The sequence below is a fragment of the Culex pipiens genome, chromosome 2 (assembly GCF_016801865.2).
Source record: "Culex pipiens pallens isolate TS chromosome 2, TS_CPP_V2, whole genome shotgun sequence".
In the NCBI taxonomy this organism is placed as follows: domain Eukaryota; kingdom Metazoa; phylum Arthropoda; class Insecta; order Diptera; family Culicidae; genus Culex; species Culex pipiens.
In genome coordinates this window covers 32200605-32223237 of record NC_068938.1, presented here as the reverse complement: position 1 = coordinate 32223237, position 22633 = coordinate 32200605, and the positions used below count along the sequence as shown (strand labels likewise).

The window sequence follows — 22633 nt, the reverse complement described above, 5'->3', positions numbered from 1 at the left end:
GAAATTGGTCAAAATTATCCCAAAGTTCTAACCATTTTAAACAAAGTCCTTTAGGGGGTATATCAAAAAATTAAAAAAATCAACTTTCAAAATTTCAACTTTTTAAAATAATTTTAGCTTAAGGACCCCATTTCATGGCCAAGATAATGACCCCGACGAAATTGGTCAAAATTATCCCAAAGTTCTAACCATTTTAAACAAAGTCCTTTAGGGGGTATATCAAAAAATTAAAAAATCAACTTTCAAAATTTCAACTTTTCAGAATAATTTTAGCTTAAGGACCCCATTTCATGGCCAAAATAATGACCCCGACGAAATTGGTCCATTTTAAACCATTTTAAACAAAGTCCTTTAGGGGGTATATCAAATAATTAGAAAAATCAACTTTTAAAATTTCAACTTTTTAGAATAATTTTAGCTTAAGGACCCCATTTCATGGCCAAAATAATGACCCCTATGAAATTGGTCAAAATTATCCCATAGTTCTAGCCAATTTTAGCAAAGTCCCTTAGGGGGTATATCAAATAATTAAAAAAATCAACTTTCAAAATTTCAACTTTTTAAAATAATTTTAGCTTAAGGACCCCATTTCATGGCCAAGATAATGACCCCGACGAAATTAGACAAAATTATCCCAAAGATCTAAACATATTTAACAAAAGAAAAAATAATAACAGGTTGTGTTATGGACACTTAGAAACTTTTCCATTTGTGCGATTTATGGTAATTTTATTCCTAAGTCAGTATACCGAACGAATAACAAATTTTGTTATTAGGAGATTTTTTGAAATGTATAACATTTCCTCTTATTAGCGTGTTATTAAACATTTTTAATATAATATCACTTCAATACCAAATTTGTTATTTTATCAGAAACTGTTATTATTTGTTCTTCTTTATGTTGAACTTCAGGATAAAATAATAACACTTTTTGTTATTTTAACAGGATTTGTTATTGAAATATTATTGATTTTGTTATTACCGTCTGCCCGGGATGCTGAGTAAGTTAATTTCGCTGTATCAAGGTAATTTTCTTTTTCGATGTCAATAAGTCATTTTGTGTTTTGCATCAACCTCATTTTTAATAAAAAAAAACTCTGGCAATCTTTGTATCGCCACATATGAACATTCGGATTTTCCTGATAACTTTTTCTTTAATGAATATTTACAGTTGACCTCAAAAAGGAAAAAAAAACAATTTTAAATTGTTGTTTTGAGTCCTTATGTATCAAATTGCAAAAATCCCGATACTGGGAAATTATATGTTAGCTATGTTTTTACATCACAAAAATCTATTAACAAGTTTGTGCAATTTATGAAAAATCACTCAGTACGAATTAAGATTTGTAAACATTTTAAACTACAATTAAGAGTCCCAAAAAGCTCAAGAAATGATCTTGTAAATCTCGAGAATCGTCACCCTCTAAATAATAAATATAAATAAAATAGTACAGAAGAATTTGAACTCGCTTAGGTATTATTTTTGCCTTTTTCCTTAAAATTACAATATTTTATTTAATATCAGCTATGTGATCTGGAAAAGAAATCAAAATATATTAAAATATAATCATATCAGCTCGAAACCTAGAGGAATCATATCAGCTCGAAACCTAGAGGAAGAACAAATCTTTTTGAAGAAGTAAAAACAAAAAAAGGAAAAAGATTCAACTGATTATACTTAGTCAAGTATTTAATCTCTTTAACATGCTTTTTTCAAATAATGTTCAGAAACCATTTAAAACAGGGGTGACAAAGTATGGCCCGCGAGCCATACGTGGCCTGCGAGGTCTTTTTTTTGTGGACCGCGGACCCATTTTGAATGATCATGTAAAATGGCCCCTTAACGCATCTTTAAGTAATTTTATATTTCCTAGAAATTAAGGTTAAGTTTATGCCTATTTTGTGAACCTTTTTAGATTTTGTTAATATTAAACTAATTGTATAATCGGGATCAAAGTATCGAAAAGCCATACTTTGATCCCGATTATATGAAACAAATATTGTGTCAAAAACATATTTTCATCAAATATTTAATGAAATTTTGTTAAAGAAGGAATAAATTTTGAAAAATTCTCAAGCAATCATTTATAATTAAGATTGCACTTAATTAAAAAAAATATTTACACGCTTTTACAAAGTTTGTGTCACCCCTTCTAAAATATATTTAAAAAATAAATAAAACAAATCGATTTAAATACAACTTTAAAACATTCACTATATTTGTGAAATCACGATAGTTGAGGCACGAAAGTTTCAATGAAAAGCAGATGAATAATATTTATGTTGGTTTTTTTTTTTTGGATTTTCTGATTTTAATAAATTTTAACCAATTGATTTAAGCCTTTTTTGTACAAACCTGTTTATTTATTTTTTGTTTTCTAATATTTTGTTTTTTTTTAGCTTTATAGATTGAAATTTAAAAAAAATCATGTGAGCTGGCCCGCCATTCAAAAATTGTGAGCATCCCTGATTAAAAAGACTATTTTCCTCAAATTTCGCATTAATATACGGAAAGAATTTTATAATAAATCCAACTACCGACCCCCCCTCATGGACAATTATCCATACAAAAGTTCCAGAGTTAGTTCCACTTGAAATAAGTAAGCTCTGCCAAGTGCCAAGCAAGTTTATACAACAAACTAAACTTAGATTTATTCAGGACAAACAATTAACCCATTGATTGTGAGATTTGCCTTAAACAGATTTATTCTAAAATCCTTACGTACTTAATGTTAACTTGAATTTACCTGATCTCTGCATTTTAACAGTCACCGAAAAAGTCTTAATTTATGTTGATAGGATTCAAACATGACCTTAAAATCCCATCCGATTTCAAGCGACCCATTCGCGTTCATACTGTATTTTCACAAATACTCATTGATTTATATCACTACCCATCAACCCAGAATATATGTAAACCAATTTCGTATTACGACAACCGAACCGCACATTTAGCCTCCGGAGTCGTCCCACAATTTGCATAATTGACCACCCAATGGATAATCTGCGGTAATTCCGTAAGTGCCGCAATTAGCTGGCCCCCACTTTCCCACGCCACCGAATCGTCCTGAACAAATTAGAGAGAGTCAATTTGGCGGAACATTATCCGACCATCGCTAGGCTAGCGACTTCATTCCACAACTAGCGAAATCCAGCCTCACGAATTGGTCTTGCCAATCTTGCCAACAATTTCAGCCATCCCCTTTCCACATTTGGAATTCGTAGCTAAATGGAAAACACCTTTCCCCATCCCCGTAATCAGGGGCATCTTCTTTTGGGAATACCTTTCGTTATCCCGTTTAAATATTTACATCTGTCCGTTTCGGATCGTCCACCCCGCAGCCTAGCACCTGTGCTAGGGGTTGGTCCAGCAGCATCCAGTGAAATCGAAACCGAAATCGGCACGTTCTATTGCTGGCAACATGCCAGTGCAAAAAACGGATAATGATGCCGATGGTGACGCTGATGGCGTTCCTTAAAATTTCATGTCCACCTTCACACCTAAATCCCAATACAGAGTGTCAAGCAGAGCCACCGATAATCATCCATCAACACGTGACGAGCACATTAGAGGGGAGTAGGAGTATAGAGCGTTTCGATTCATTTTCCATAAATATGGTCCCATGATTGAGTGGATCAATCGACCAGATGTACTGTTGTGCAGTGTCATGAAATTATCACCTCGATGCGATGTGCGGATTATGCATGGGCTGGCGTCATTATCGCCACGCTGCAGTGGAGCCACACTGACAATTATCTAAATTGAAATTAACGGTCTAGCGGTTCATATTTAATGAGCAAAAGGCGGGAAGCGTGCCAAAAATCTGACCATGCGTTACGCCCCCCTATACTCTGGTCAACCATAAAGTCTGGGCTTGCGTATGGTTTTGTGCGATATATTTTAATTAGTCGTGCATATCGGATTATATCGTGATGAAATTGGGTTCCTTTGTATCGAGATGCGGTTAATTTGTCTGCGTACTTTTATTGTTTTATTTTATTTATGGCATGGATTTGTTATTTAGGCCATAAATTTGTTATTATTTAAAAAGATTATTAATTGTTTTTGATTTTCTTTATTCCAGGAAACTTGCTTGGCGAAATTAAGGTAAGTTCAGCTAATATTTATAAAAAATTCACGCAAATTGCGTTCAATTTAGAGCGTCCAATTTCCCGTCCCGGGAAAAAATTTCCCGTCCCGGGAAAAAATTTCCCGGGAATTCCCGGGATTTCCCGAAAAAAAAATATTTCCCGTTTCCCGGGAAATTTGTAAATTTCCCGGGAATTCCCGAAATTCAAGAGGAAGTATACATTTTCTTAAATTTTTGGAACTATTTTTTGAAAATGCTCTACAAAAAATAATAAATGAACAAATTCAACATGATTTTGTTCAATTAAATGTATTGTTTGGTTTATATATAATTAATCAGATTATCAGATATTATGATATCAGAATTATTTCTGATAATATTTTTTTTTTAAGCAACTGGGAATAGATCTTGCTTAATGAGTATTAAATTATTACGATTAGGTTAGCTTTTAACAGATTGATGTTATTTCATCAAAACATTGTTAACTCCTTGCCTCCAAATTAAAATTGAGATTTTTTTACGTTTTTGTTTACCATGATCAAATGTTGTTGTTGTTTATTTTATTAACGTGACTTTAACCTAGAAAGGTCATTCGTCACTTCATGATCAAATGAGATGAAAATCAAATTTGTGCAAAAAGAATTAATTCAATTGGTTGAATACCTAGTACTAAAGAAATTGTTAGAGGGTTAAATGCTAAAAAATAGAAGACTTTTTGTGGAATGATGTTAATTTATCGTATAATTTAAATCATGTTGCATAATAATACAAAAAAAATCATTGAAAAATTACTTTCTATTGTTTGTTCTCTAAAAATGCAATAATAAATTCAAAGCTTGCTACAAATATTTGAAAACATTGGGTTGTTTGGAGTAAAACCAACACTAAAAAGCTTTACCATTTGTTCAAGAGCTGAATCCAGAATTAGTCATGAATAACATAATTTCTGCACGTTTTTTTTTTTTTCTCATTTCAATAAACTGGTCACAGAGGCAAGTTAAAAATGTCTCATCAAAAATACCACAATACATTTTCTTGTAGTTGGATGATTTTTTACATGCAGTCAAGCTGTTCATTGATCTTCACACTTATTTAAACCATTAATGTTGATATGCTATACAATTTTGATGCATAATATTAATTAAAACCACGATCATAACAATTTTCAATAAATTTAAAATTTCCCGGGAATTCCCGGGATTTCCCGGGAAATTGGCTAAAAATTTCCCGTTTCCCGGGAAATTTGTAACCCCGGGAAATTGGACGCTCTAGTTCAATTATTACACTGTTCTTAGTTTTTTAATATCTGCATAAAAATGTCATTCATTCGAAGATGGTTATTACTTTCCCAACATGTTTCCTTTTAATCTAAAATACCTATATTCAGATTTTCAAATGCTAACTTTGGAGGCCTGTACTGAGCTCCAGATTGCTCAAAATAAAAATGAAAACTTGCACAAGCATCTGGCCTACAAGCCAGTAATGTTGAAAATAATCCATTAGTGGCCGAAGTGTATCCAAAATTTACATTTTTTAAGGATTGTCTTTTTACATGTTACGTCCAATGAAGTTTAAAAAAAAATTTTTTTCGTTGTCTTATTTTTGATTGTTGAGCTTAAGTATGACCCCAAACTACTCTTAAGTGATTTAAAATTTGTTTATACAAATGGGCGGCGATTAAATATTGGAAAAATGCATTTTGTTATTTTTAAGGCAATCGACTGTTCAAATTTGACTAAAATGGGGTCGCAGAATTCGAATTTGATGTTTAAAAGTATGAAAATAAAAAATACGAAAAAAAATGTTTCGGTCGTGATTCGATTATCCGAAGTCCAAATCAAACCTTCGGATAATTGAAACTTCAGATAATCGAGGCTTCGAATAACTGAGTCTGGACTGTATTACAAACTTGCCGATTTCAAATTTCCACGGTACACTATCAACCAAATCATGAAATTTCTTGAAAAATTAAATATTCGTAAATGTTCTTCAAAAGGCCTGAGATCTAGAATAATATTACGATGTTAATAAATCTTAATTAAATATTAATCTAACAGTATTCAATTGAAAAGTAAAATAGTTAACATAAAAATGCTTAATGGATGAGAAAACTGTTGATTTACCCAACATTTCTAGAATTTCTGTGAATATCCGTGAAATCCTTGGTGAAATCATAAAGAAATCTTCTACCTTTTATATGCCTAACGGCTAGTCAGGATTAGAAAAATGATTCATTGGAAAGTCTTTCATTTACCAACGCAATGACTTGTAAAGAAATAAGTTTTTTTAGGGCTAATGCCGGGTGAAATGCCGCGAAATTTGAAATATTGAATTGATTAATCGCTACTCAGTACATTTAAGCTTTATTTTTTAATTCAAACATTTTAAAAGATTTTTAACAAGCATTCTAAATGCAGTTTACAATAAAAAAAAATCATATGGGATCTACAATTTTTTTTGAAGATATTCATTACAATATTCAACAAAATGCAGATAGTTTCTTTATTCAACAAAATTCCAAAAAGATTTTGAAAGAACATTACTCAACACTTCTTTGAAATAAAAAGCTAGCTTTTTTATTTTTAAATTTCTGTAAAATATATTTTAATTAATCAACGATATTAAACAACGATGAACAAATTGCATTTAAATATTTTGAATATAAATTATGTGTTTTAATTCAATTGATTAGTAAAATAATACATATTGAAATCATATTTGTTAATTAATTTGCAATTTATTATATTTGTTGTGCATTATCTTTAAATGTTAAACTGCTTTTAATGAAGTTTTGCCTGAGCTTTATTAAAATACTAAAATTTCCCTATTGCTGAAATTAAGGAAAGCAAAAAAATCTTTATTGCACTTATTTTAATGATTCTAGTTTTGATGAATTAGAGGTTCAGGACGTGCTTCGTTTTGGAGGTATTTAAGCAAATTAATTTTATAAAATCTCAATAAAATTAAAACAGCTGAATCATAAATTCTTGAAATTTTTATTAGGTCCTATAAACAAATGTTAACATTGAGTGTATCCCTTTCACACCTTATGTCAATGTTCATTGGAGTAAGCGGGATACACTCAATGTTTACATTTGTTTGTAAGACCTAATTAAAAAAATAGAATTCAACTGACGGAAATTCTTCAAAATTTCCCAAGATTAGTCCAATACTCGTTTTTCAAATAAATAAACTGTGACAGGGGTTTTATTTTGTATCTAGAACTACTGCTAACTTTTAAGACACTTTTCTGTTAATAATTTTGCTAAAAGTATACACTTTACCGTTTATTTTGAGCAAGTTTGAGAGTACCGTGAAATTGCCGTGAAATTTCAATGTTTTGTAATTGGCATGCCGCGTAATTTCGATTTTTTACCGTGAAAAATCGCTAGCCCTAGTTATTTTGAATGCCATTAAATTATTATCTTTATTTATAGAATGAATCAACATAATTTAAAAAGTTGAACAAAAACAAATAGTAGTCAATCTTTTAGCCTGTGCCAAATTCAACAAAAGCCTTTTATTCATTGCAAAAGTCTTTTAAATCCAGTAAGATTTAATCCAATTGCACTAAATCGGCAGTGCACGTAGCACGTTTTATAGCGTGTCATTATTAATTTATTTCCCACTCTTTCCACGAGATCTTGGCGGATCTTCCCGACGCTACACCGTCGTCAACTCAATCCCATTTTCAACTTCACTTTCGAAAGGATTTCCCCAAAGTTCCTCAGTGGCCCAGTTTGCCGGACGTGGGGTCGTAAGGATTTCGTGATCTTATTTTTACGACCCCGATTTTTCCGCTGCAGCGCGCAGCAGCCGAGTTGCACGAGGACGAACGCTAGCACGTCCCTTGTTTCTTCGGGGTTGGGATTGGCCTTTTTTTTCAACCCCGGACCCACATAAAACGATGGCTCACGCCGAGGGAAAAGTAAGTTAACAGCATTAAAATGTTTGAGTTGGTGGAGGAGGGTGGGGTTGACCTGAGTTTTCGGGGGGTGGAAATTCGAAATTATAGGCAATTTCATTGCCATTATCATAATGCTGATTGTGCGAGAAGCAGCAGGTTTCCAGGAACTGTTGCTAACTTTGTGGGACGTCCTTCCGCGAAGATTTTCGTTTCGGATTTCGAGACTGATGAAGTCGTCGTCGCAATCGGAGATGATTTAGGATTTGGATGTTTTTCATTAGAATTATTGCCTCTGGAGGCTGCGTACGGGCTCGCCTCGACGTGGAAAATTTCAAAGTTGCGGATTAGGAAATGGAAAGCCGCTGTCATTTCTAGCTGAGACGTGGAAGACGGCGGGCTTAAGCTCATCACTTCTTTATCAACGGTTTATGCTGAACCGTCTCCATCGCGTTGGTCGTCTAGGTGTCTCATGTCTCAGATGCTATTAAAAAAAACTCGTTATTTCATCACTTTCAGTCTCCCAGTGGGACGTAAACACGATTGTGATGAACAACAACAACTCTTCGAAGAACGACGACGAAGGCAGAATCCGTTAAGGGTTCATGCCATGTAGAGCACACTGAGGTTAAAGAAGATGTATCGCTTTTATCTACTTATATCGCTTCTGTAAGAAGCTAAGGAGCTTTTCAAAGGCAAAAGAAACCCAAGACTTTGCGCCATCCCGACCCGTAAGTCGTCCTATTGAGACACTTGAGACATGTGTGTAACGATGCCATATAAAACGAAGTGTGGAGCCTCAAGGTGGTGGCGTGTATTGCAGCATAAAAAAAGAACCGAAACACCCACCGGAGGGGATGGCGGAATATGTGTCACCCAGCCGGCAATGGCTTAAAAGATGAAGATGGAGTGTACGCTGAAATTGCAACCATATGGACTGTGATTCCTGTGTCAGCCGGCGCACGGCCGTTTTGTTGGCCTTGCACGTTTTGTGCTCGTGTGAGTCACTTTATGTTGACAGTCGCTCCGGGACCCGTTGCATAAAAAAGGATTTGCGATGTATTGCGAATTGGACAATTTTTGGAAAGTTGGAGGGTTTTGGATATAGACAATTTCAGATTTTTTTTGTTCTTAATATTGTATGCTCCTAATTGTAAAACATATTTTTATTTTATTGTGTTAGTTTTGCGTCTCTTAAAGAGTTGTGTTGTTCCTTTCAACTATGTTTTGCATCGGAGAAACTATTACTCGTAACCATTATGAATAAGAGTTTGTCGAGAGCAATGTGCGTAAGATGTGGAAAATATTGTCAATTTGAATGACTGAGCTGAGCAATTCTCTACCAAAACCGGAAATGGATTTTATTTGTATTTTTTGATTTTCCGATCTTTTCGAAAAAAATATTTTGAAAAAAATTAAATCAAGACTAACATTTTAAATGGGCGTAATATTCAATGTTTGGCCCTTTTAAAATGTTAGTCTTGATTAAAAAAAAAAATTCAAAATACTTTTTTCGAAAAGATCGGAAAATTTCACGAATGTTTCATGATTTAACATTGAAAATATAACCATTAGTTGCTGAGATATCGACATTAGAAAATGGTGGGTTGTTTGGGTGAGACTAAGAAAATTTCAATTTTCCTGTTTCTTTTTCATAAAGCCGCTGTATCTCAGCAACCAGAGGTCCAATCTTCAATGTCTCTTAGACAATTTTTTAGCAAATTTACTGAACTTTTCGCAAAAAAAAAAATATTTTTAGAAATTGTTACTCATGGTCACTATTTTTAAAAATCGAAAAACTTCAAATATTTCGCCAAAATCAAACTTTCGGTGGCTATATCTTGAAAACAGAGCCCTTTATCAACAAAATCTGTAATGTACTTTTCGATTGCAAAATAAATTTTGCATTAAAAAATTACGTCAAATTCTATTTTTTCAAAAAAACACAAACACTATTTTTTTCAAAAAATCATAACTCGGCGGCTGATTTTTTGACCATGTTTCTCTATGGCTCAAAAGTTGCGGGTTTTTGTCCCCTAAAAAAAATCAAAAAATCTCGAAAATCAAAAAATACGTATTTTGGGAAAATGAGTTTTTGTGAAAAAAAAGCTTATTAAAAAAATCTGCAAATTTTTTTCCGTGTACCTTTTTTTTCTCAATAGTCCTCAACAATACCTACAACTTTGCCGAAGACACCGAATTGATCAGAAAATTCACTCAAAAGTTACAGCTGTTTGAATATTTACGTACCATTTTTGTATGGACAGCAGCCAAAATTGTATGGAGACTTGTATGGGTGAACCAATGACACAAAATAGCTTATTTGGTCATAGGCAAGGCCCCCATAAAGTTTGAGCTAAATAAAAAAATACAAAAAATAAAAATGGTCGAAATCGGCCGATTTCGTAGAGAGTTGCTCAGCTTTCTTTATCCAGAAAAAAATCAACTTCCACAAACAAAAACAGCAATTTAAAATAATTGCTTCCAGCTACCATCAAAATGAAGTTTCAAATTCCAATTGACAGAGACTTACCCCCTGTCTGTGGGAAATATCCCTTCTCTGAAGCACATTCTACCCCGACTGCTGCCGCTTTGGAAATCCAATTCGCAGAAAGAAAGTTAAGCTAAATATTTAATAGATTATTGATTCATTCCTGGCCGAGATCACACCGCCCAACAACAACAACAACGCTTGTACACATCCCACAGGCCATAAAATGTGGGAGTTCAGTTTAATTGCAAGCAATAAATTTCAAATTTATCTAGCAATTTCCAGCTCTGGCTCGTTTCATCCTGACAGCAGGGCAATGAAAAGTGGGGTGGGCGGTGGTTTGGTGAAGAAGTGAAACACGAACCAGGTGCCATGGCAGGAGCTTTTACCGTATAATTAAAATCGATCTGTATGCGGTGAAATCGGATCCGTACGCAAACACTTGGCCGGGTCCTTCTCCCCCGTCTCTGTTTACCAGGTATCGACCATCGATCCGAGAGGGAATCAATTACCATAGATGCTGGGCGGGCTGGGGGTCGTCGTCGGTTGTCAATGTTGCCCCTCTGTTGATAGACAATATTCAACCGTTACCGGCTGATAGCAGGAAGAAACACGCTTTCTGCCTATGCGAGGAAGTTTGCATCCATATCGGTATCGAGAGAAGGGGAAATCAGCAACAACCTTTATCAATCATGATATACATCTGGGTCCAGGGAAAAAATAAGGAAAAGTACGAATTGTCGTTCCACTTGAAGTTTTCGGGAAAAAGAGGGAAAGCTTGTTCCCATCTACAGCTTCGCAGCAGTGTAGAATAGCAAATAAGGGACGTCGAACGAAGCAAAATCGTATTAACTTTTGTAATTTAGATCAAGATTCGATACGACACTAGGTTTTCATTCTAGCAATTTATATTTGTCCCATTGGACGATAACGAAATATGGAACCGAGTGGGGACAAATTTGAGGGAAGTATTCGGGAAATTGAGCTTTTGTATCTTAAAAATTTAGCAAAACAATCAATGCAAAAACAAACGTTTCGCAAAAATGAGCTGAGTTCTCCAAAACACCGAAAAAAAATCTCGAAAATCTGGAATCTTGCTTTTAAAAAGGACACGGATTTTTATTTAAAGAATCTCATGCCAGGGTTACCAGATCATAAAACTCGGATATGGTGCCAATAATTTGAACAAGATTTAATAAATATATTAAATTGGAGTCAAACTAATTCTCTGGGTAGTTCTCCGCCATCGCACACAGCAGTTATCCCAAACCCCTCTTCGATTTGCGTGAAACTTTTTCTCAAAAGTTGTTTTTGTACTTTATCATGAACCCGATTTTAATTTTTCGATATCTCGTTACGGAGGCGTTACGACCTCTTTTATTTTTTGAACATTGAAAAAAAAAGACATGCAATTTTCTTTTAAAAAAAAAAATGCCAAAAAGTGTCAAGAGGATGACTTTTCAAGTTATTCCTAAGCCTATTCGCAATTGAAGGCATAATTCATTTGTGTTTGTATTTTGTAATTAATACGTTTATGTTCTATTAAAGCACCTCCATTAAAAAGGGTTAAAGATATTACTTTTAATGTATCCACCAAACGACATCTAAAGTCTAGTTCTTTTTTTTTTATTCATAATGACTCTATCTGCTGACGATGGTTGAATACAAAGCTCGGTACATCCTTTTTTGCCTCTGCTGTCATCCCCCAAGTCTCAAGAGAGCTGAAATTAATTAGCGTCCATTACGCGAACCCATATCGTGACTCGGCCAAAACCAGACAATGAGAATACCTAGCTGGAGCTCTGGAATGACAGGAGGAAAAATTACGTGTCGAATGCAGCCGCCACATCTCACGCACAATTGAAGGATAAACGCCCCGGAGTCACGGACCCGTGAAAGCAAGATTGATGAGCCGCGTTGGTGTGCGGCGGCCAATTTGACGTCCGGAAAAACGGATCCAGAGGTCGAATAAACTAATTAGGAAATGTTTGAGTCTCTAGGACACGTCCGCAGGATTTGTGTCTTCGATTGATGGGTGTACGGGATGATGGGGAGGGCATCGGACAAATCTGCACGGATGCAATGGATCATAATTATGCACGCTTCCGTCGATTTAGCTGAGGACGTGTCAACGTCAACAGGATGACGGGGCCGGTCACGTATAACGTGTCATGGTCGCAGCATGGGCGTAACGGTACATTTTTAAACACTTGGAGTTTTCAATACTCTGAATTGCATGAACACTAGGGTGCCCAGAATATGGGACTTTTTCTCTAAACCTCGCTCCACAAGCTGAATATTGTTCCTTGAGCTATTTTAGGACTCTGGGCCAAATATGAGCAAAATCGGTCAACATTTACCCATTGATACTCGAAGGTGAAGTTTGTATGGGAAAAATCGAAAAAATGTATGGGAAAACCAATTTTCTTACAGTTTGGTCTGCACGGTGCGCTACTTCCATCAAAATATTCCCAAAAGTGAGATTCTTATTGAAAATTTAATGCTCCACAACTTTGTAGAACATACCAAAGCTGCAAAACTCGATCCTGAAAAGTTATTAGCGATTTAAAAAAGTCATTTTTGTATGAAAAACTTTTTTTTCACCAACTTCAGGCTCGGGTATCAATGAGTTAATCTCATCCGATTTCGCTCAAAATTTGCACAGATGCCTAAAATAACTCAAAAAACCGTTTTCCGCTTGTGGAGCAGGGGGTCATTTTTTCTGGGCACCCTAATGAACACTTAACGTTTAAACTTGAATACTTGAAAACTTGAATACTTGAATACCTGAATACATGAATACATGAATACTTGAAAACTTGAATACTTGAATACTTGAATACTTGCATACTTGAATCCTTGAATACTTGAATACTTGAATACTTGAATACTTGAATACTTGAATATTTGAATACTTGAATACTTGAATACTTGAATACTTGAATACTTGAATACTTGCATACTTGAATACAGTGAAACCTCTTTTTACACGGTGGGTTACGTTTTTCTAATTTGAAGATTTCTCTGAAACGACGCAACATTTTTGCAATGTTTTAAAAGCAATTTGTAGGTTTTGTTCAGATCTACAAAACGCTTTTAGAAGCTTTCAAAAATATTGTATGGTTTAAGAGAAATCTACGAAACAAAAAGCGTAACGCCACCGCGTAAAAAGAGGTTTCTCTGTACTTGAATACTTGAATACTTGAATACTTGAATACTTGAATACTTGAATACTTGAATACTTGAATACTTGAATACTTGAATACTTGAATACTTGAATACTTGAATACTTGAATACTTGGATACTTGAATACTTGAATACTTGAATACTTGAATACCTGAATACTTGGATACTTGAATACTTGAATACTTGAATACTTCAACACATGAATACTTGAATACTTGAATACTTGAATACTTGAATACTTGAATACTTGAATACTTGAATACTTGAATACTTGAATACTTGAATACTTGAATACTTGAATACTTGAATACTTGAATACTTGAATACTTGAATACTTGAATACTTGAATACTTGAATACTTGAATACTTGAATACTTGAATACTTGAATACTTGAATACTTGAATACTTGAATACTTGAATACTTGAATACTTGAATACTTGAATACTTGAATACTTGAATACTTGAATACTTGAATACTTGAATACTTGAATACTTGAATACTTGAATACTTGAATACTTGAATACTTGAATACTTGAATACTTGAATACTTGAATACTTGAATACTTGAATACTTGAATACTTGAATACTTGAATACTTGAATACTTGAATACTTGAATACTTGAATACTTGCATACTTGCATACTTGCATACTTGCATACTTGAATACTTGCATACTTGAATACTTGAAAAAAAACAAGTATTTCAGCGTATAAGTGTTAAAGTGTCCAATTGTGCATTATGTTCATTTGTTGAATTATTAATTTTCGAGTCTAAAAAAATTTAAAGTCTTCAAGTTTTTCAACGTTAACGTCTAGTGTTTTCATGTGTTTAAATGTTTAGGTTCAAGTCCTCAAATCTACAAATCTTCAAGTTTTCTAATTTTCACATCTTCAAGTGCTCATGTTTTCAATTGTAAAAGTGTTCTAGTGTTGTTGATATTTTTAAGCTATTAAACACTTGAATATCAGGTCCCAGCACCGAAAAGGACCTAATAAAAATAATTTTATGAAAAAAAAACACTTGAATACTTTAACATTCCAACTTTCAAATTAAGAGGCAGTATTTGTAAATATTGCTCGGTTTGTTCTAGAGGTCGTATCGAGGTGCTCCGATTTGGATGAAACTTTCAGCGTTTGTTTGTCTATACATGAGATGCACTCATGCCAAATATGAGCCCTCTACGATAAAGGGAAGTGGGGAAAAACGGGCATGGAAGTTTGAGGTTGAAAAAACCTAAAAAATCTTAAAATTGCTCGCATTTCCGTAAAACTTCATTAATTCTAACTCTCTTAAATGCATTCGAACGGTCGTTTGAAGCACTTCAAAATGTGCTAAAGACATCCAGGATTGGTTCGACTATTTCTCTTAGCTTTTGCAAATTACTTCAAAAAATTGATTTTTTTTAAATCTTAATATCTTTTTGCAACAGCCTCCAACACCCATACTCCCTTAGGTCAAAAGATAGGTAGGGGAGAGTGGGGAGACTTGATCCCCGGGGACACTTGATCCCAAGCCTGTATCTCGTCAGCATGTGGGTAAAACAATTAGCATTGTTCTAGAAAGTTGTGCGAAATTGACTAAAACTCATTTTAGAAAAAAAAGAAAAAAAATAAAAAAATGTTTAGATTGAGTTACACACATTTTTCTAAAAAGTGCTGCAAAAAACTTCCAAGAGATCTTTTTTCTTTGTTTTGATAAGCATAGATAACACTCAAAAATTATTCAAAAAAATATTTTTTATACATGAATTGTTTGATAAACATATCAACTCCAAACCCCTTACGCATTTGACGTTAAATTTATCGTCATGCTTTTTTTTACAATCAATTGTTTAAAAAAGTGTGTTCAGGGAGACTTGATCCCTGCATTTTTACAGTCACTGGAATCAGCCTCAAGATTAAAAAAATTGGCTGGGTTTTCGTACATAGTTTCCTTTAGTATAGTTGTACATAACTTACTGCAGTTTGAACCATTTTTCAAAAGATTTGTAAACAAAAATTACCAGCTTTTGTAAACATGCTCAATTTAGGTCTAAAAAAGAAAATTTTAAGTTTTTAAATATTTTGCATGCTAAACTTGTTATATTTTGAACACAAACGTACAGGTTTTATGTGAAATTGCTGTAACTTATAGAAAATTAAAAGTTTGGATGAATAAAAAACATTTTGCTTAAAATTTCTTCAAAATGTTGAAAGGGGGATCAAATTACCCCCAACATTTTGAAAATGCCGGTTTAAAATATGTTTTTAAAACGCTTGGCATGATTCGAAGAGTTTATCTGATGAAATACCCTTATCAGCCAAACATAGTTGAATGTTTAAGCTTTCAATTCATGCAAAAAGTTCATGGTTTTGTGAAAAATTGACAGAGTTATGTGCGATACAAAAAAAAGGGATCAAGTCTCCCCACTCTCCCCTAATTACATGGACTATAAGCCTACGGTGTTAACTTTTTGGCCAATCGCAGTTTTTCTCATAGTTTTTCGATTTTTCTAGAACAAACATTTTACAACGTTAGTTTTTGCCCTGCAGGCCAAGAAGACGGCACTTTTTGGTCTCAATTTTGTCATATTCGGAATCCTCGGACAATTTCACGTAACTTAGAAGTATTAGAGTTGTAAATTTGATTTAAAAAATAATTAAATAAAACATTTTTGAAAAAGAAATAGATCTTATTTACCCTGTGATCAATACGTGAAATGCTGTATCAAGTAGGAGAAAACCTGTTTTACCCCTAATCCAACAAATTGTTAAAAAATATTTTAATTCATTCTAAATGGCAATCTTTCCAATCAAATTTGCAACTCCAATACTTCTTACTTACGTGAAATTGTCCGAGGATTCCGAATATGACAAAATTGAGACCAAAAAGTGCCGCTATGGTGGCCTACAGGGCAAAAACTAACGTTGTAAAATGTTTGTTCTAGAAAAATCAAAAAACTATGAGAAAAACTGCGATTGGCCAAAAAGTTAATACCGTAGGTTTATAGTCAATGAAATTACCTATCTTTTGACCTATGAGAGTATGGGTGTTGAAGGCTGTTGCAAAAAGATATTAAGGTTTTAAAAAAATCCATTTTTGACAGTAATTTGCAAAAGCTAAGAGAAAAAGTCGAACCAATCCTGGATGTCTATGGCACATTTTGAAGTGCTTCAAAAGACCTTTCGAATGCATCTAAGAGAGTTGGAATTGTTGGAGTTTTACGGAAATGCGAGCAATTTTAAGATTTTTTATGTTTTTTCGACCTCAAACTTCCAAGCCCGTTTTACCCACTTCCCTTTGTCGTAGAGGGCTCATATTTGGCATGAGTTCATCTCATGTATAGATAAACAAACGCCGAAAGTTTCATCCAAATTGGAGCACCTCGATACGACCTGTTACACATTGGTGAAAAACTCGCTCTTAATGATAATTTTGATCAGCACAGGCAGACAATGATCCCATTACAATTACCTCCTCTGTTTAAAAAGCTTGGTTCTCAGCTTAAAATCCCGGCTTTAAAAGTTTTCCAATTTTCCATCCAACTACGCACATGGCATCGTTCCGACAGTGCAAAAACTTTTCATTTCTGCTACATTGAACATTTCTTCGGCAGCACGAGCAAGAACCCCCCAGCTCGAGAGTGTAGAACGGAGTGCGCAAACATGTCGCATTATGGTTGTAGGTCAGCCGGACATTCCAACGCTCCAAAGAACCATCGTCATCGAAGGGAACGGGGCCCGACAAAAAGCAGCAATCGTTCCGATTTGGTGAAATTAATTTTCAACTAATTTGATACTTTGTCTCAACAGAACGATCTTCCTGTGTCGAATGTGTGTGTTTTGTAGGGCTGACATTGGCCCGGGGCCAAATGGGTTATAATTTCTGGCCCTTGCCAGCCAGCAAGTGCCAGTAGATTCTCTACACTTTCACATGGATGCTGCGGCCAAACCAATTCGTCTATATATTCTGCGGTGATGCACTGCTCTCTGGCCGCTGGCAAACTGCTCTGGTTCTGCTGTTTGCAGTTCGGCCAACGTGGCTACAAGAAACATATGTATGAAGCATGACTATTGCGTTTTTTTCATCTCCACGGCCAAGAACGACCTAACTTTCAAGATATGTAGAGGACTTTGGATCAATATCAGAAGGGTCCTTGTACAACGTTTGACATAGTGTAACCCCCGTGGACCACAATCGGCCCGTTGACCCTATTCCCTCAGCATGCCGTCCCAATTGGTGGCAAACTTTTCACTGTTTGTCCAAAAAACGGGAAGACCTCTCTTTGGAATAACACACACACAGGGAACCACTCCAGCCTTGACATGTAGTCACTTTTTGGCACCCGTGCCGGGTTTGTCCGCAAGTGGCCACTGGCAAACCGGGCCTTGATATGAATATAATTTCCAATGAATACAAATTATGGCCCCCAAACTCCGCCCCTCTTTCAACGCCAGAGTCCCGCCGTGCACTTATCACAATTCCCGAATGAGAGAAGCTAAAGTTTAAAAGGTCACACCAGACCCGTTTTGGATTAAGGGCATTAGCAGTGTACGTCCGGTTTAGGCCGGCTTGTACGGCAGCATTTAGTCGAAGGGCATCGACAAAAAGTGTCCTCATCTGTGTTTGCAAGGAGTGTGTCGTGCTACTTGCTAGGGGAGCCCAAATGTAGAGGCAATTTTAAAGTCAAGTATATGCGACGAAAGCTCGGAGCTTTGCACGGGGGTTTTAGAATTAAGGCGTCTGCAGATGTTGAACGAGACGGAATTGGGGTGGTTTTGGGCATGCACAGCATAAAGAGACGTTTCAAATATTTATAAGTTTAGGTTTGTTTACGATTGTGTTGAGAGGGAACGGGCATTTGCTGCATCGTAGTTACAGAGCCAATTATGAAGAAGATGAAAAAAATTGATTAATGTTGCAGTATTTTCTTTTCTTTAGTAATATAGAAACTTAACATCAAATTTATTCAAAAAAAAGTACTTGAGGCATGGAAGCACTCATAATTTTGACAAAAAAAGAAAACTGAATCAATTAAAATTTGAAAAAAAAACACAAAGCACAAAAGATTTAATGGTTCATTTGAAACGTTGCCAGACTTTAAGGTTTTGTTTAGTTTGAAAAAAGAGAATGGCATAAAGTTTAAAACAATCGATTTCTGTATTCTTTCAAAAAATCATAATATCAGAAAGTTCATGCAAAATTATTTTTTTATAAGGCTTTATTTTAATTTTGTGAATTTGATGTTTAATACTAAAAATCTGCCTGATTATTTATTGAAATAAGATTTCATCCCAAATAATCCTTAGCTAATTAGGCAAAAATTGATTGTACACCACTGTAGGAAACTGCTGTATAATCTAAAAAAAATAGTATACGGTGAGTTTCTGTGCTAGCCCACAGGACAGAGCAAGAACGACACGCAATACAGGGCAGAATAAAACTGAAAAATGAAAGAAAATCACAAAGATTAATCTGATTAATTATCTGATTAAGGTCAAATTCAGTGGTGTTGATTTAGACACCGTCCGAACAATAATCTTTTTTTGTTTGTCAATCATTTCGATATCTTGGAAAACGATACAGCTGTTGTCCACATCTATCAGAAGTATATGGTTTTGATTTTGAAATTAAATGTACCAGAATTGAAAAAAAAATCAACAATTATTCAGATGAAACTGGCTAACAATATAAAATATCTGTTTAATAAGATCAATCTTTATTTATTTATTCAGATGAAACTGGCTTACAATATAAAAATCGGTTTAATATAATCAATCTTTCAAACCGTAAGGCAGATTTTGGGGTTTTTGCTAAATGGCACTATTTCGCTACCGCACATGGCAAAAGCTCTAGAATCCATGAGAATTATTTCATCTACTACAACCAGCTCTACATTTGTTCTCGCTTCAAATAATAGAAGAAATAAAAAAATTAGGAAAAATATGAAAACAATAGAAAATGATAATTGTATTGTAAAAACGTTGTAGCATTTGCAAATAAATATTAAAATTTAAAATTTTACTTAATATGGTTCAATGACACTGGGATCAGGAAAAACAGTGCATTAAAAATTATCAAATAAATATTCCTTAAACAAAAAATCGATTGTTCAAGGTATTGATTATCTCAAAATCGTATAAAGTTATAAAAATAATTCATCTTACAGAACACCAGGTAGTAATTATTGATCAGCACGACTGAGTGCTTCTAGCATATGCGGCGAATAAAGCTAATTTAGGTAATCTCAAATACGCAAAACTTTAAAATTCGATATCTCTGGAACAAAACATATTCCTTTCTGTCGATAAGTGATTCTTATGTAAAATTGGCCGGGGAATACGATGGTGAGGTCAAATTTAAAAAATAAATAGAGCTGTTTCGAGATACGGCCATTTAAAATTTTCAATTGCGCAATACAGGTAAAAAAAATCAATCTAAATTTTGATCACTGAAATGGATTCTACGTCCAATTTCCTTCAAAATTGAGTCTATGACCGACCCTCTAAGATTTGTGGTTCCTGAGTTATCGTCGTTTGAAGATAGGGGTTTCGCTAAAAAATCGCCAAAAAGTCGATTTTTTGGGAGGGTCCAACAATGGAGGGGGTGGTCCGATTTGGATGAAATTCGGGATTTTTGCATGTTTTGATAGTCTCAACAGCTTGGCCAAATTTGAGCAGAATCGGAGATGGTAATTTTCAAATGCTGTTCCGCTTCAGATGGAATGACCGATATTACAAAAAATTTCAAAAGATAGAAAATATTTTTTTAACGAGTATGCTAGGAATTCCAGACTTTTTCCGACTTTTTGACCAAAAATCACAAGTTTCCGATTTTTCCTGATTTTTTGCGGATTTTGGCGAATTGCAGACTTTTTTTCGACTTTTCCGAATTTCCCGATTTCCCGACTTGAGTGGTCACTAGGGCGATAAGGAAAACAAGTATCCTTGATGTCGATGTTTTTTATTGTTATCCTGGTGGCCACCCTAATATTTAGTCATCGAAAATAAAAAAAAACAACAGCAAAAACAGATTTGGAATTGACGATACAAAACGAAATCAAATTTATTACACCCTACACCCTATGTTCGTTTCATGTTTGTCCACATATTTTTTCAGAGTTTATGGTGAAACCATGGCTTGCCATAGTATTTATGAATTTTTAGATCCAATTGATGACAAATTGATAGCGTAGACTAGAATCCCAGAGCATTTTTCTTTTTCAACACACCCAATGTGCCATGGGTTTCTTATGTTCATAAGATCTTTTGAAAAAGTATGTGACAATTGTTCCACCTTCAATATTGCATTTTCAAAATAAGTTAAACAAGAATTCAGTTATCTCAAACTTCGCACTCCCTTCAATCTCCACAAAATGCAAATAAATCAAACCTGCCCAAAGTTTCACCAACTGTCTCATTGCACCTGTTCAGCGCAACTTCAACAATAACTGACGTAACGAGTTCCGAGCTCTTTCGGCCAGCGAGAGCTGTTTCATTCGAAAGACAGTTTCCCCCTCCACCGAGACCTGAAAAGGAAACAATCTCACCCTCCTAGCCTAGTCGAGAGCTGGGTAAATTTGATGTAAATTCCTTTGTTTCTTGTGGGTCCCCGCCACCGGTCGTAGTCGTAGTCTTCGGTGCTAATTGCAATCAAGCGTTTAACTTGTTCAGGAAGTGTGCGGTAAGTGGGTTGAGCTGTGATGGGTGCCAAGTAGGTGAGGTGAGGTTGGATAAGCAGCAGAATTACAACTGCTGCTTTCCGGGGAAAATTGTTCTTGTGGAACCAGCTTTACAAGCTCTTCCCGCTCCCGCGTGCCCCCCTTCTGGGAAAAGTTTTTCGTTAAGAACGGGGGGTTCAACGTGTCTCGTGTTGGCTTTACTACTTACTAGGTCTCATCAGGATTGGGTGGAATTATGTTTCGTTGCATAAGCAGAAGGAATTTTTAGATTTTTCGTTTATTTTCGTTTAAACATGTTTGAAAAATCTGGCTTGGGCTTTGAAAGCATATTGGTTCTGGGGCTGGCAACCGCCATCAGTGCTTCCGGTTTGACCGCGAACGGGTCCTGCTGGGGAAAGCAGAGGTACTGGTACTTTGGCCGTGCCAGTGACTTCAACCGGCCAAGGCCTTTGGGCAAAACTTGATCTCCCACGCACGCGATGCCCTGCTTGGGGAAGCACCGGACAACCTCGCGGTAGTCAAACTTTGGCTGACTCAGCATCTTGATCCGCTTGGTGGCCTTGTACTGCTGGGCCTCTCGGGATACCTGCCGGATGGGATCCGCTGCGTGGCAGTGACACCGTTCCGGGCCCAAATGGCACCGATGGGCAGTTATTTTGGGGTCGAAAATGGTTTTGGGACGAGCCAACCGGGTCATTTTGGGACGCAGAGCACTCAGGGGTAGCTTGCACTCTTTCTGGAATTAAATTTTCCTTAATTGTTACCTTATCGCTTTAATTGAAATTACGTACAGGGGTTTGCCTCAGATACTCCTCTTGGAAGTCCTTTTTGGGGATGGAAAGCTCCTCCAGGTATCGGCCGTGCTTTTGCCAATCGGCTTGGGTCCAACCTTTTCGCTTGGGTTTGCATTTTTTTGTTGCCGGTGTTGGCTTTTTCTTTTTTCGACCCCAACAGCCCATTTTTTTAGATTTTTTTAACGGAGAATTTAGCCGATGCAAGGATGTCAAACTATCTCTAATTTCAAATGTGTTACAAGCCTACTGTGTTTGCTCGTTACTTTCAAAAATTTCAAAGCCTTCAAAATTCGATTTTTCAATGTTTCCAAAGAAATTTATTTAGCTGATTTTTTTCCAAGCTAATGGCTTAACAGTAACATCTTCTTGAACCCAACACACATCTACGGCAGGTTGTTCTGGGGTAAAATATGGGTTTGGGACAAGCCAGCCGAACAATTCGGGGACACAGCGCACACAGGGGAACCGTTCGCTCTTTCTGTGAAAAATATTTGTTTAATTA

At 35.3% G+C, this 22633-nt stretch overlaps 1 protein-coding gene across 1 annotated transcript; it reads right to left on the bottom strand.

The window, feature by feature from the left end:
- Window positions 1-21595: 21595 nt before the first annotated feature.
- Window positions 21596-22365, bottom strand: LOC120426892 (uncharacterized). Its single transcript, XM_039591697.2, has 2 exons — window positions 22129-22365; window positions 21596-22073 (listed from the first exon to the last, which is right to left on the bottom strand). The coding sequence occupies exons 1-2, from the start codon at window positions 22294-22296 to the stop codon at window positions 21615-21617; spliced, it is 627 nt and encodes a 208-aa protein (XP_039447631.1). The 5' UTR covers window positions 22297-22365; the 3' UTR covers window positions 21596-21614.
- Window positions 22366-22633: the final 268 nt, after the last annotated feature.